This window comes from Colias eurytheme, chromosome 29 (genome assembly GCF_061535395.1).
Source record: "Colias eurytheme isolate Ceu_HAF_F1 chromosome 29, ilColEury1 Martin Lab GWU primary, whole genome shotgun sequence".
NCBI classification, from domain to species: domain Eukaryota; kingdom Metazoa; phylum Arthropoda; class Insecta; order Lepidoptera; family Pieridae; genus Colias; species Colias eurytheme.
Window position 1 is genome coordinate 6,897,207 of NC_143008.1, and position 16,549 is coordinate 6,913,755.

At 36.9% G+C, this 16,549-nt stretch overlaps 1 protein-coding gene across 1 annotated transcript; it reads right to left on the minus strand.

The window, feature by feature from the left end:
* Positions 1 to 1,892: 1,892 nt before the first annotated feature.
* On the minus strand, positions 1,893 to 16,377 carry LOC149896358 (E3 ubiquitin-protein ligase COP1-like). The gene is made up of 11 exons (XM_090118197.1): positions 16,074 to 16,377; positions 13,732 to 13,932; positions 12,281 to 12,456; positions 10,160 to 10,332; positions 8,798 to 8,930; positions 7,824 to 7,939; positions 6,698 to 6,884; positions 5,893 to 6,173; positions 4,375 to 4,566; positions 3,540 to 3,887; positions 1,893 to 2,547 (listed from the first exon to the last, which is right to left on the minus strand). The coding sequence occupies exons 2-11, from the start codon at positions 13,926 to 13,928 to the stop codon at positions 2,236 to 2,238; spliced, it is 2,115 nt and encodes a 704-aa protein (XP_089974323.1). The 5' UTR covers positions 13,929 to 13,932; positions 16,074 to 16,377; the 3' UTR covers positions 1,893 to 2,235.
* Positions 16,378 to 16,549: the final 172 nt, after the last annotated feature.

The window sequence follows — 16,549 nt, forward strand, 5'->3', positions numbered from 1 at the left end:
GGAGTATGCAGACTAACATTGTGACACGAGAATTTTATATATAAGATAAGATTATTATATTATTAGATATTCAGTATGGCAAAATTTACTATCGTTAGATCTTTGAATGGAATAAAAAAAATGCCAAGAAAGATAAAATTACCCAGTATGTGGCATTCATTAATTAGTTGATAAGTCCACCAAATGCGTATGGTTCGTCAACTACGACAAATTCTCTAGTAATAGTCATAAAAAAAATCTTGGACGGGATAAATCGTAAAAAAAACAAACAAAATAAAAAAATCGTTTCTATTTACACATTTACATAACTTATAAAATAGAACCTTAAATAAAAATAATAATTGTAAATACACAATTTGTTTTAAGAGCTACAATTACAATGTTTTAGCACAAAATGCTACCAAATTTGAAATTTCATGGTAGAATTTAGTAGAACTTACAGTAAGAACCATTTTCTGGAAATATAGTAAATTTATACAAGAAATAATATTTTATGGACTTCCACTAGCATTAATATTTTATTTAAAAAAAAAGTAACATTAATGCTACAGAATTTAAAATTTCATGGTAGAATTTGGTAGAAAAAAACTTCTAAGAACTTACGGTAAAAACAATTTTCTGGAAATATAGTAAATTTCTATGAGAAATAATATTTTACGGACTTCCGGTTAATATTTTATTTCAAAAAAATTAACATTTTTACATCCTCTAGTAATCTAGTTCTTATATATACGTAAAGCGCGGTAATTTTTAGGATTCTGTATTTTATTTATATACAAAATTGTAATATAGTTGTGACAAGGCTATTTGGGCATCTATACTTAATATTATAAAGCTGAAAAGTCTAATCGCTAATCTCGGGAACTACTGGTCCGATTTGAAAAATTATTTCGGTGTTAGATAGCCCATTTATCGAGGAAGGCTATAGGCTATATATCATCACGCTAAGACCAACAGGAGCGGAGCCACAGTATATAGTATGCAATAATAATAATAATTCTACATATAGTTACATACATGGCACATCCATACCTATATTTTTTCTTACATTTCCTATTTTCGTAACAAAAATACATTAAAATCAGAAAAAAACGTTACAAACAGACAAAATGGAAAACCATAGGAGGTTGAGATCAAATTTTCACTTTTTCATACAATTAAAACGCTAAATACCAAAATAATCTTGTCACACTGTATTAATATGACGTCATCATTACATACATACAATTATAGACTAAATTTCGGACAAATTTAAACATCATTTAAGTGTTATGCTATCCAACTTAGAATAAGAAAGACTATGTGACGTTAGAGCTGTCAATTCGAATTAAATAATGATCTAAGCAAAAATGTTTTAATTTAATGTGAATCTCTGCCCAATAGTCGTGCAGGCAGAGTTTTGATTTGGATAATTTTTAGCGCGATTTTAGCAGTTTATTGTAATATCAATATTATAAAAAAATCGTTTGAATTAACAGCTATGATGTCACAAAATGGCGCTGAATCGATCCTATTTTTGAAGTGAAACTTCTTTATCGGGGTTGGACAAGAATTTAGTGTAACATTTTTGCGTTACGCCGTACGCGTGACATTTTTGCGTTACGCCATACTCGTGACATTTTTAAGGTCATAAAGAAGTTTCACTTCTTACGTGTGTACTCTAGTACACGCATACAAATTTTTTTTACATAGTGGCGCTATTCGACTCACAATTTACAGTACATAAGGAGCATCTACTACATGTATACTGTGAGTTATCAGCTGCTATTTAATACGGTACAATGATGTAAGTAAACGAGTTCTAGCACCTTTACAGTACAGTACAGTACACAAGGGTCTTACAACAGTTTCAGTACTTAAATGCCCTGTACGTTACTGCTATAATACAGTACAGTGCATTACACAGTTCAGCACAGTACAGTACAGTGCAATATACAGTACAGTACAGCGCAGTACTGCACAGAACAGTACCGTAAATTACAGTACACAGTACAGTGCACAGCCCTACAACAGATGGAACACCTTAATAGTGCCCTACGAAATATGGGCTGTTACAGTACAGTACACAAGAGATCTTATAACAGTTCCAGTTGATGGTGCCCTACGAGTTATCAGCTGCTACAATACAGTACCGTACAATACAGTACAATACCACACAGTACTATACAATACAGTACAATACAATACAGTACAATACCATACAGTACTGTACCAAACAGTCCAATACAGTACACCTTACAGCAATTCCAACACTTTAATAGTACCCTGCGAGTTAGCAGCCAAAAGCGCAGGGCGAGCCGGGTGCCTACGCCAGCACACAGCCGACACAAACTCGCTAGGCTCTTCGTCCCTTCTTTCCCTCTCTAGAAACCCTCGCAAAGCATCGAACCTGTACGCTAGTAAAGGTCTGGAAACCCCCCCATAGTACACATATAGAGCGTTATTCTCTGAGCCACAAGCCACATATTTGCCGTCTGTGGCCAGACCGACGAAGTTCTTTTCGTTCGCGTGACCGGTGAACGAACGGACGCAACGCGGGGAATCCACCTGTGGGAGTAAATTGTTTTATATGAGATTATATAGCATACAAAATATAAATAATGGACAAAACACACATAATAAGCCAATATAACCGTTATATAACAGTTGTAAATCTAAAACTGCTTAACATTGGAAAAAAATCTATTGTGTTTTGAATATATTGGACACACGGAATAATAAATAGCTACGGAATACAAAATTCTAGCTTTGCATGCGGTTTTAGAGATACACTGACATAAACCTTTAAAAGTATACCTGACTGTAAATTGAATGATAAAATGAAGAATGTTTTACCATAAATTCACATTTTTACATTTTATTTCAGAAACAAAATGAACTGAAAGATTTACTAACGTTAAATGAATTGAACTCAATAACTTTGAAATTTGAAAATAACTGTATACTAAAACTATCTCTTTGCCCAAGACTCCACTCGCAAGCTTCTCATATCCTTGTTTCTATTCCCTATGATTTTTTACAAATTTAAACTAAATTTTTAAATAACTCCATAAAATCATTATATTTATCTACCATTACAAATTACAATACATAATATTAAAAGAAATGGAAAACATGCATAGCACATAAGGCAACCTTATCGCTTATCAGCGATCTCTTCCAGGCTGCCCAAGGTAAAGGATAATAAATTAATATCTATACTAATATTATAAAGCTGAAGAGTTTGTTTGTTTGTTCGAACTACTGGTCCGATTTGAAAAATTCTTTCGATGTTATTATTAGATAGCTCATTTATCAAGGAAGGCTATATATCATCACGCTACGGCCAACAAGAGCGGAGCCACGGGGGTGAAACCGCGAGCAGCATTCATATTATATTCATTTATGATTATAATTCATATTAATAAAACTAGCACAACTGCCCACGGCTTCACACACGCGTAATTTATCCCATCACCAAATTTCTATTGCCAACAACGAATTCAAAATAAAACTATTCACCCGTGAAAATCTTACCCCCCCCCCCCCCTTTTACTAACCTTCCACAACTTCAGCATAGAATCCGTAGACGCAGACACTAAAGTCTTATCATCCAAAAACTGCACATACGACACCGCCTTCCTGTGATCCCTTAACACAGCCAGGGGTGATCTAGGGGCCCGTAGATCGTAATAATGAACACAATGATCCGCCGATCCAAACGCTAAGTGACAAGACGAGCTCGGATTGAATCGGACACAGCACACGTTGAATTTCGCTTCTAAAGTTGCCACAGATCGTTCCGCGTTGAGGGACCACAGTTTGACTCTGGCGTCGTCTGACCCTGAGGCTAAAAGTCGCACGTCAGCGCGGTTGAAGTGTACCGACCAACAGCGTTTGTCGTGCTCCTGTAAATAAAAATAAAAATATATAAAACATAATACTAATGATGATAAAAACAAGTTACGGCCCTGCCTTCATACGAAACTGCTGAATACGCCGTTCGCACGGGAATAGAATGTGGGTGCGATTTCCCTGGAAGGTTACGTCTTTATAATTATTAAAATGTATAATTCATTCTTTAACTCCGGTCTGCATCGTGCAGACATGGGTGTAAAAGTCTCATTTTAGCTATTAAATGTAGTTTTTAATACATCTGAGTTTTCTTTTGGGGCTTCCGGCTGTGGGGAATGTAATTAACATAATAATACATCTCACGTTAAAACTTATTTATCTAATAAACATAAAAATGTAATTTCCAGGAGACCCGAACGAACACCTACACACTCTACACCTGACTTTTCCACACCTCGGAATCCCTCCTTTTCCCGGAACCTGCAGGATCCCGACTTTTTCCACGGGATCCTGCAGGATCCCGACATTTTCTGCACTCACCTGTAACGCCCGTGTCCTCATCCCAGTAGCAGCATCCCACACAGCCACTGTGCCCTCATAATCACTGGACGCCAACACATTCTTGTGGTACGCGTTCCAAGAGACGCAGGATATCTTGTGCGAGCATTGCATCTCGGCGCACGGGTAGTGCACGTCAACCGCGTCACGTACTACCGACTCGAATTCGAATACCTGTAAAAATATAGAAATTAAAAATTATTTATTTGGAATATTACTCCATCTTAATATATAAATCTCGTCTTAATATGTATATAATATATATATAAAAGAAAGTCGTGTTAGTTACTCCACTTATAACTCAAGAACGGCTGAACTGATTTAGCTGAAAATTGACAGGGAGGTAGTTTAGAGCCAGGAGAAGGACATAGGATATTAAATATGTACCACGGGCGAAGCCGGACCTCTAGTATTATATAAATCTCATGTCACAATGTTTGTCCTCAATGGACTCCTAAACCACTTAACCGATTATAATAAAATTCGCACACCATGTGCAGTTCGATCCAACTTGAGAGATAGGATAGTTTAAACATGTAGGTACCACGGGCGAAGCCGGGGCGGACCGCTAGTAATTATGTAAAATCGTGAACATCCTGCCTTTTTTACTGGCCGGTTGGCTTGGTTGGTAGTGTCCCTGCCTTCCAAGCCAGAGGTCGTGGGTTCGATTCCCACCCGGGGCAAATATTTGTGTGATGAACGTAGATGTTTACTGTGTCTGGGTGTTAATTATCTATATAAGTATTTATTTAAAATTATGTTTATCAGCCATCTGGTTTCCATAACACAAGCGAAAGCTTAGTATGGGATCAGATCGTGCCGTGTGTGAAAATTGTCCTGAAATATTTATTTATTTTTAGTTATAGGCATTGTTATGTAGTATTATCTAATGTACTGTATCATTTTTTGAGAATAAAATATGTTCTAATATGAAATAACTGTTATTTCTTTATTTCTATTATTAATCCCGTGGGATTTCCGGGATAAAACCTATCCTATGTGTTAATCCAAGTTACCCTCTATATGTGTGCTAAATTTCATTGTAATCGGTTCAGTAGTATTTGCGTGAAAGAGTAATAGGCCATCCACACGTCTGCCGAACAACGTGACAAACAACGAACACATAGGCACGGCGCTACACAGAGAAGCGAGAACAAATAAGTACATCTCTTTTCTTCGTATAGTGCTGTCCCTGTTTTTTTTTTTATAGTGGGGAAATCTTCCAAAGATACCCACGGCTCCCGGGGAAGGAGCCGTGGGTTATGTCGGATTCTTACCGACTAAAACCCCACTGTGTTCCGTCGAGCCGCTTTAATGATGGGGCCGCGGGTATTTGTTAGAATTCTTCCGCGACCATAGTGCTGTCCCTATGTGTTCGTTGTTTGTCAAGTTGTTCGGCAGACGTGTGGATGGCCTATAACAAACACACACACACACACACATCCTCACAAACTTTCGCATTTATAATATTAGTAATATTATTGACATTAAAAAACTCACCTTAATTCTTTTAGTAACGCCAGCAATCGCGAAAAACTCATCGTCCTTATCAAATTCGATAGTCGACACTATAGTTGAATAATTAATCGCATCCGAACAGTACGAGAGGGTCGCCAGGGGCCTCAGGGCCCTGTACCGTGTGAAGGCCGCCAGGTCCTCGCGGAAGGCCTCAAGGCCCCCCAGGGCCCCGACGTCCGCGGACCCTTCAGGGACACTTGGGGCCCCGCACGCGGAGTGCGAGGCCACCGGGCCCTCCCCGTCTGGGGCCCGTTGGTCCCCGCCTGCAAATATAAATTATTTATTTTAAATAATGTTAGGAAGGAAAGTGTCTTGTTAGTTTGACACGATTTGACACTACTCTATCCATTTTAAATTTGTTTAACCAATACAGAACGATGTATATCTTTAACGTTCGTACTGTTACGCGAGGCGAATAAAACCTCTTTTAAAAAAAAAGACTTTTATTATTTAAAACACAATATTTGAATTATTCGAATTTGCCGGCAACCGTACTCGATGGATGTTGGAACTAGACTGATGGATGAGGGACGTGTAGGAATGATGGCGGGAATGGAATGTGCTGACAGGATAGTTAAGGGATAGCTGTATGCATTAATACATACAGCCTTGGGATATAACAGTACGTTTTTGTTAAAAAATTGATGATATGAGGAGTTTCTAAAAGTATATAACTTTCAATGCTAAAATTGTTACAAAATTTCTACTTATTTTTTATTTTTTGTACATTTTTCGATATTATTTATTTTTATTTCTCTTTTTGCTTCATAAAACACTTTCAACTCACCGGCCGCACTACTAGCCCTGCTCTCCGGCATCTGCTGCGGCACTATATCGTCGGTCGCAACAGAGGCCACGCTGTGGGGCCCCGGCGTGTGGGGCCCCGGGGGCACCGGCTGGAGCCCCGCGGGCGTAGCCCCGTCGGAGCCCGAGCCGGGGAAGTAGAGCTCGTCCGCGCGGTGCGCGAAATAGCACTAAACGAACGAATATAGCTTTATAAAAAAAGTCCCATGTTCCCTAGTGGGGTAAGGGGCAGATGCATTATACATCTGTTTCACTGATTTCTTTAGGAACAAGTAGGTGATCAGCCTTCTGTGTCCTGCCAGACCGAGAAATTTTTTTCTTCGTCTCCACCGGGAATCGAACCCAGGACCCCTTCGGTGTTACGCTCAACCACTGTACCAAGGAGGCGGTCTAGCGATAACGATATTTTTATATATTTGCCTTGCTGTAAAATCATTTTCATTATTTAACGTACTAACTTATGTCTTGTAGGTCAAGTTATATTTTTTATCAGCCAACCTACCGTATTTATACTGTGTAAAAACTAACACAGTGCACATAGTGCAAAACAACCATTAATTATTAAAAAAAAAATTACCGTGGTTTCTCTATTCTATAAATTCATGATATTGTTCATCTGTGCCATCGAATATTGGTTATTTCTTGTCTCCCTAACGAAAATCGATCAGCGAAACAATATATATATATGTGTTGCAGGCAAATTGTACAATTTCCTCTGTTTACAAATGGCGTCTGTCACTTTACAAACGGTCGGCATTTTGTTATATGTCGACATTTAGGTTAGGTTCTTGTTTTTAAAACTAACCCACCCCTTTATCCAAACCAAAAATTTCTGATTACGAATTTTCGGCATATTACAAAATGCCGACTGTTTGTAAACGGCGAAATATTATAATTTGCCTGCGACATATACATGATGCATCTGCCCCTTACCCTTTACTTTGTATTTATTGAAGTGAAACTTCTTTATTGGGGTTGGACAAAAATTTAGTGTAACATTTTTGCGTTACGCCGTACCCGTGACATTTTTAAGGTCATAAAGAAGTTTCACTTCTTACGTGTGTACTCTAGTACACGCATAATTTTTATTTAAATGTATGTATGTATACCTGTACGAAATCATCAAAGTGTGCGGCTAACCGTCTCCAACGCTGTGCAAGCGCATCTCCGCCGCCCCACGCCCCACAGCCTGAGATGAAACTCTCTTCTTCTTCCGCACATGTTGCTGAGAGAGATAGAGATATTTTTGGTTTTATGGCATTCAAATCTATACTATACTAGCATTTCGCCCCGGCTTCGCCCGTGATACATGTTTACGTTTTCTCTACATATGAACCATCCTCGTACTTCAAGGAATATAATAAAAAAAGAATTATCGAAATCGGTTCAGCCGTTCTCGAGTGATGCGCTTACCAACACATTTTGCGATTCATTTTTATATATAAGAATACTAGATTTCCACCCGCGGCTTCGCCCGCATTTTCAAAGGGAAACCCGCATAGTTCCCGTTCCCGTGGGATTTCTGGGATAAAACCTATCTTATGTGTTAATCCAAGTTACCCTCTATATGTGTGCTAAATTTCATTGTAATCGGTTCAGTAGTTTTTACGTGAAAGAGTAACAAACACCCATATTCCATACTTACAAACTTTCGCCTTTATAATAGTAGTAGGATATATAAAAATAAAACCCGTTTCCTTTGGTCACGGCATCACGCGTGAACGGGTGGACCGATTTCGATAATTCATTTTTATTATATTCCTTGAAGTACGAGGATGGTTCTTATGTAGAGAAAACGTAAATATGTACCACGGGCGAAGCCGGGGCGGACCGCTAGTAGATATTTTGGCATTCAAATGCTTTATAAATAGAGATCGGTGGTAAATGTAAAAAAATATGTAACAACGATTTAAAAGTGCTTCTAGAAGAAGTTTAAATAAATTTTTGAGTTAAAGTTTTTGAGAGTAAAATTTCAAGATCACGTCATGGCAGTACCGTCACGTCATTGAGTAAATCGACGATTATGGGTCAATTTTGTCAAAGAAGTTTCACTTCTGACACGTTCTCCGTTTTCCCCACTCACCAGAAGCGTCCAGTTCGCTGATATCCCGCTTCAGTCTTGGTGGTTCCTGGCTGAGAGTCTGGTCTGGTGTCAACCTTCCATCGTCCAAACCACCCTTGAGGGTCCGCAGCACTTGGCCTACGTGTTCCATGTCCTGGGAAATAATAAATTAACATTTTAATAAGGGCCGATTTTTCAATCCTTGGATAAAACTAATTCGTCGAATAATGTATAAAACTACCATTTTAAAAACGTATTCTAATTGTCCGTATTTGACAGTTTACGTGACATTTTAATATTATCGTGTAATACTTTATTGGACAGATAAGTTTTATTCAAGCAGTGAAAAATCGGCCCTTAAACATTAAAATAAATGATACTTAGTAATATTATAGCGTTTCTCTATCTTTATTTGTTTGTTTATCTCTCTTTTACCTTGCAACGGAGTATGATGGTACGATTTTTGGGTTTAGAACATAAAAACTGGCACGACTGACATGATTAAAAAGAGCAACTATGGAGTTTCTTGCCGGTTCTTCTCCATAGATACTGCTTTCCGAATCGGTGGTAATTGTTTAAAATATGTAATGACGATTCGAAAGAAAAGAAGTCTAATTGAATAAATGAATGATGACAAATGAAGGATTTAATTATTTTTTAAGGATTTAATTATTATTTTTTTTGGGAATAAATGTGTTTTTATTTCTATTATTTCTATTTAAATTTGAATTTGAATTTTATGAGTTTAAGTTTGTTTTTATTGGTAATTGGGAAGCGCTAGACCACAATCTCGCCTGATGTAAAGCTGAGATGTGGTCTAAGATGGAATGCGCTTCCCTAGAAGGTACCTGTTCACTCTACGCTTGTTCAGCGTTTAAATTATTGAGTTTAAGTTTAAATGCTTGAGTTTGAGCTTAAATGTTTGAGTTTGAGCTTATATGTTTGAGTGAGTTTCCATTTTTGAGTTTGTTTCAATGTTTGAGATTGAGTATAAACGTTTGAGATTGAGTATAAACGTTTGAGTTTGAGCTTAAATGTTTGAGTTTGAGTTTCAATGTTTGAGTTCAAGTTTAAATGTTTGAGTTTCAATATTTGAGTTTGAGTTTAAATGTTTGAGTTTGAGCTTAAATGTTTGAGTTTGAGCTTAAATGTTTGAGTGAGTTTCCATTTTTGAGTTTGTTTCAATGTTTGAGATTGAGTATAAACGTTTGAGTTTGAGCTTAAATGTTTGAGTTTGAGTTTCAATGTTTGAGTTCAAGTTTAAATGTTTGAGTTTCAATATTTGAGTTTGAGTTTAAATGTTTGAGTGAGTTTAAATGTTTGACTTCTTAAATGTTTGAGTTTGAGTTTGAATTGGAAAAAAAAAAAGTTGGAGTGGTATACCTTCCTCACGAGCGCTGCTTCTCTCGCGAGCTGCTCCAGCTGGTGCGTGCGGTGCCGCAGCAGCTGCGACAGGAACTCGTAGAGCAGCCGGTGGTGCGCTGCTGCAGACTCTGCTTCGAGCAGCCGCTTGCGGCGGGTCAGCACGTCCAGCATGCCGTCCACGTCTGATAGACCTGCAGATTTGTTTACACATCTATAGATAAGACAAGATAAAGAATTGCTTTCTTTATTTTGATTGAAATTAAAACCACTAGATTAAATTAGAACACAAAGATAAAGCAACTTAGATTTTTACCGAGTATTGTTGAAAAAGTTACTACGCAAAATAAATGACCAATTTATTTTCATATATAAATATGTATATAAAAATGAATCGCAAAATGTGTTGGTAAGCGCATAACTCGAGAACGGCTGAACCGATTTCGATAATTCTTTTTTTATTATATTCCTTGAAGTACGAGGATGGTTCTTATGTAGAGAGAACGTAATTATGTACCATGGGCGAAGCCGGGGCGGATCGCTAGTATAATATATAATAATTACTTATATATAATTATTTTCATCATCATTTTCCATGATCAAACTTTATGTCCACTCTACATTCCTACCACTAATTTTTACACTCAAAATTATTGATTATACTATATTTTTTACTAACATTTTACAAACTAATAACTTGTGATCATCCATCACAAACAATAACCACCCTTGTCGACATTTATTTTAACTATATGTATAGCATAAATAAGTTGTGCTCCTCCTTTTTTTGTAAGGCGCGGGACATATACAAGCGGCGCGGCGTGCATCGGGTGCGCTATTGGCATTTTGTATGAAATAATTTTGGAAAGGCGCAACCTTGGCGCAACCTTGGCACAACCGTGGCGTGCCGTCTCGACGCCTGTCCAAAATTCTTTCATACAAAATGTATAAGAAGGACGTGGTGCAAAACAGATTCAAGAGGTGCGCTTATGGCACGCCCGCGCTCACGCCGCTTGTGTTTGACCCGCGCCTAAGTAGTTGCAATGTTTTATGTATGTGAAAAAAAAAAGTGAAGTCCTGTGTTCCCCAAGTGGGGTAAGGGGCAGATGCATTATACATCTGTTTCACTGATCGATTTTCTTTAAGGACAAGTAGGTGATCAGCCTTCTGTGTCCTGCCAGACCGAGACAATTTTTTTTCTTCGTCACCACCGGGAATCGAACCCAGGACCCCTCAGTGCTACGCTCACGCGTCAACCACTCTACCAAGGAGGCTGTCTTTGTTAACATAACTATAACATAAATATTTCGTATAAAACAAAGTCGCTTTCCGTCTGTGTGTCCGTATTCTTAGATTTTTAATATAATTCGCAACAGATTTTGATATATATTTTTTTTGATAGGCGGAAAGTATATTAAAAAGTTCTATTTGCTATGATTGAACTCAAAAATTGCTCAATAGATTTTGAAAAAAACAATAACTACACACATTTTTAGTGAATTTTTTTAGACATTTTTTTTTATCATAAGTTAGGTACTACAAAAAATAAAATAAGATTTGATAATCTTTATATATAAAAATGAATCGCAAAATGTGTTGGTAAACGCATAACTCGAGAACGGCTGAACCGATTTCGATAATTCTTTTTTTATTATATTCCTTGAAGTAAGAGGATGGTTTTTATGTGGAGAAAACGTAAATATGTACCACGGGCGAAGCCGGGGCGGACCGCTAGTAACTCTATATACATCATTATCCATGATCAAATATTCCGTCTACCCTACATTTCTGCACACATTTCACACAAGATTGTTGAACTAATAATTTATTTATTTATTAATTTACCACTTTCTAGCTGTGCCGCGCGGTTTCACCCGCGTAGCTCCGCTCCTGTTGGTCTTAGCGTGATAATATATAGCCTATATTACTCGTGGATAATGTAGCTTTCGAATGGTGAAAGAATTTTTAAAATCGGTCCAGTAGTTTATGAGCCTATTCATTACAATCAAACAAACAAACAAAGTTTTACTCTTTATAATATTAGTGTAGATGTAGAAGTGTAGACTACTAACATCATTTCATGATCATCCATCACAAACAAAAAACCAATAATCCTCATCAACAATTGAACCCGCTACCCACCCAAATGCCTAGCCTCCGCAGCGACCAAAGCCCGCAACCGTTCAGCATCCCCCGGGGACGGCACAGGCGCTGCACTCGGCTTCGCTCGCAGCCGCCTGCGGGCCACCAGCTCGTTCAGCAGGAAGTTGGGGAAGTAGTGGTCGCGGCCAGTTAACTGGGCACCGCATTTTGGACACCTGTAGGGGAAAAAGATGGAAGAAAAATTTAAATTAATATAAGGAAGAATCACCGAAATTGTCATTTTAAGCATACTTATGTATTGGTAAAATAAAATATGATATACCGTACTTTGCTTTTTTATTATACACTAGTTTTTCGCCCGCTTTGTCTAAAACCTAATAAATTATTACATTAAAAGCTTCCTCAAGAACTACTTATCTATCAAAAAAATGCATCAAAATCTGGTGTGTTAATTTTAAAGATCTACATACATACCTAAAGACATTAGGACAGACGCGAGACGCATCTTTGCTTTAGAGTTAAGACCATGTAGTGATGTGTAAAATAAAGTTAAGATTATTTACGAACTCAAAAATTGATCGGATTTTAGACTTTCAAGCAAAACAATCAATCAGATAGAATATGAAGATTTATATTAGAAACACAACTTCGTGAAATTAGCACCGAATTAGTTTAAAATCTGCAATTAGTCAATTACGTTTTTATTTTATGGCAATTTTGCTCTTGTACATACATCTTGTACATATTTGTATAATCAACAAAAATCCCTACTAATATTATAAATGCGAAAGTAACTCTGTCTGTCTGTCTATTACTCAATCAGGCCTGAACTACTGAACCAATTTGCATGAAATTTGGTATAGAGATATTTTGATACCCGAGAAAGGACATAGGATAGGTTTTATTCCGGAAATCCTACGGGAACGGATTTTTCTTTGAAAACGCGGGCGAAGCCGCGGGTGGAAAGCTAGTATTAAATAATTTACAAAATAAGCAATAAACAATTTCAATAGAACTACAACCAAGATAACTATTTCCATAGATCTACTGTTCATTCTATTCTATCAAACCGTAAAAAATCTCCTCATAGTAAATCACTACATAGAATAAACCAAAGTCGCTTTATCTGTCCGTATGTCCCTATGTATGCTTAAAACTATTTAACAGATTTTGATGCGATTTTTTTTATAGTGAGAGTAAGTTTTAGAGTGATTCAAGAGGAAGGTTGTATATGTATAATTTATTAGGTTTAAGACAAAGCGGGCAAAGCCGCGGGCGGAAAGCTAGTCTTTTCTTGAATCGCAAAATGTGTTGGTAAGCGTATAACTCGAGAACGGCTGAACCGATTTAGATAATTCTTTTTTTATTATATTCCTTGAAGTACGAGGATGGTTTTTATGTAGAGAAAACGTAAATATGTACCACGGGCGAAGCCGGGGCGGACCGCTAGTTCTTAATAAAAATCACATATCAATAAATTGATTACCCACCGTCTATGCAACTCCACGGATTTAGCAATACACGCGTAACAAAACGAGTGCCCGCATCTCGTCACATACGCCTCGTCTATCAACTCAAAGCAAACCGGACAGAGGAGATCACAGTCCTTGTCTTCTAGGGAGCCCCCGAGCCCTCCGAGCGCTGTTACCGATGTACTGGCACCAGAGTTCGTGGCTGCTCCTGACATGGTTCTGTAATTGATAACATTGTAAAAAAATAACTTGGTTTTATGAAACCATGGTAAAAGTGAAACTGTTCGAATGGTTCCGAACACTGCTTTGTGTAGCGCATGTCGCGTGACGGTCGGTGATACACGCAACATGCGCTACACAGACCAAAAAGTTTGAGACGAATAGACGATGTAATAAAAGTTTCACTTTAAAAGACGTGTGTCACTCGGGGACTGCCGCGGTAAAGCTATTGCATGCTATGCCTTTAAGCTACACCTCCGTGCCCGTCGGAGTGGGGAACGTGAGGTTTTTTCGTTACGGAATTTCTGGATTCCGTCCCCGCGCTCAAGGCCCGCGATAGAAGTTATACAATAGCTTACAAAGCATGTAATATTTAGATGATTCATTTTAATGCATCATCAGTACAAATTTTCTCGTACAATGGTCTCAATGTTTCTATGGAATAAAATTTAAAGATTTTCTCGTAATTTTTAGCGTGCGTACTGAGTGTAAAATGGGAAGCTATTACTACGGCTTTGCAGTCTGTCTGTCACCAGACTGTATCTCATGAACCAAGACAGTATAATATTTGTAAATTTCAGAAAAAAAAGTATTTTCTGTTGCCGCTATAAACAATAAATACTAACAAAAACAAGACCTTATCGGTAAAACGACCCAGTCCAGCCTTGTAGAATGTGCTCGCAATGCTACCGATCGTGAGAAATGGAGACGTATTGTTGGACAGGGAGTGAACAAAGAAGTGACCACATCTAACAGGAATAGAGCACCATCACCATAACCACGACCACTCTGTCAAGAGTGCACGACTAAGAAGAAGATATGAACTTCACTGGGTCAGCTATTTTCAAATAAGGGTTTGTAGTTGTAAACTACAAAGTGAAGTTAGTAGTGTGGATATTAGCTTATCCATACTATGATACAGTTTAGATACAATAGACCTACAGTATTTTTTATGTTTCCATTTTACAAGGCAGTGTAGGGGTATTGAATTTGTAGGATTATAGCAAGTTTGAACCAAAGAGTACCTTGTAATTCAACAAATTGCGAACCTCATAATAAAAAAGATTATTGAGACAACAAGACCAACGTCTCATCTGCTTTCTAGAATACATCCTTACTTTTCAGCCTTTTGTCTGTAAGGCCGATCTTATCACCTCATCTGATTAAAGTCTTGTGACTGATTGCATAAAAAAAATCAATAAAAAAAGATTTATTAAGTAGCTCTTTCTCAGAAGTGAGTACAAATCATGCTTAATTGTGCAAGTCTAATTTAGTAAATTAAATAATACAAGAGTGAGATGATGTTTTATTTTATTAAATCAATATTAGGTAAAATTATTGTGGTGGCATGTTATTTTGTACAGATAGTGTACACTGTTCAGTCAGTCATTATTGACGTGAAGATTATTAAAAAAAATAGGTATTTAATAGTTGTAGTCATGTCGGATTACAGGGGGCGGCGGATAAGCCAGGAGCCAGAGTAACGTGGGTTTACTGTGTACTATATGAACTAAATAAAAACATTTTATTCATTCATCAATTAATATTATTTTTTAATATTTCTCTATGCAAATTATTCCAATGTTTGATATTTTTTTTAGTATAGGATGGTGGTGAATTCAGACAGAAAGCCAGATAATTGAAACTTCACTACATAACTGTTTACTGCATGCTTTAGCTTCAAAAATACATTATTAAAAAGTTAAAATTTTTAGTAGTTTGCAGTTCTTTAGAACAAGACATCTAAATTTGCCACTAATAATATGTAAAATATAATAATTGATCATTGTAAATTCACCAGAAAATGCTGTGTAAGTACTATTTGTACTTACACAGCATTTTCTGGTGAATGTAAAGATATACGAACCTGTAAAGGGGAATTCAATGCCATCCCTCGGCAAGAATTTTTCAGGTCATTTCATAATTGGTAATTAGACTATGAATTGTTATTTATAGTTATCTACTTTTAAGCTGGTATCTTTAGCTAATGTGGCTATATTTAACGCAATATTTTCTATAAAGCAAGTCATTAAAAATAAATAACTTTGATTAAAGAGTATATCGCGGGAAAGGCCTGATAAAAGGTTGTTTGACTTATAAAATAATGCTATATGTTTTACAAGTGTTTCTTAGATACTTACAGTTATGAAGAATTTTCTTTCTTAGTTTTGAAGGAATTATATCATAGCTGAATGTAACTGAGACTTTCTCAATTTTAACACATTTCTATACGTATCACATCCAAGCAACTTTATTGATATGGACTCCGCCCTTTTTCAGACAGCGTACTTATAACACAAAGTAAACAAAGCAAGCTCCGTTTTGTACAGAGTGTAAACAACACTGTAGTCTTGAGTTTTTTTCACAAAAACACATTACTTTATTATTTATCGTTTCATTTTCGCAGCAACCATAGTACGAGCGGTGCCATTCATTGCTTTTTCATTTTTTATAATCTTGACAATTGACAGTGATGAAAAAATGTTACCCTGTGAGTCCTGTTATGATATGATTTATAACTATCAATTATACAATTTAATATAAATAAAACAAAACGCCGGTACGAAGTTATTCCCAATTAATAGACTTCATTTAAAAAGCTTGAAAATAAAATAAA

Bases quoted from the DNA above. Each gene is read 5' to 3' on its own strand.
- LOC149896358 (XM_090118197.1), bottom strand. From the start codon at position 13,928: ATGTCAGGAGCAGCCACGAACTCTGGTGCCAGTACATCGGTAACAGCG. The intron at 6,885-7,823 runs GTATACATACAT...TCGTTCGTTTAG, and splicing joins ACTTTGATGATTTCGTACAG to TGCTATTTCGCGCACCGCGC. The intron at 4,567-5,892 runs GTGAGTTTTTTA...ATATTTTTACAG, and splicing joins GCGTTACTAAAAGAATTAAG to GTATTCGAATTCGAGTCGGT.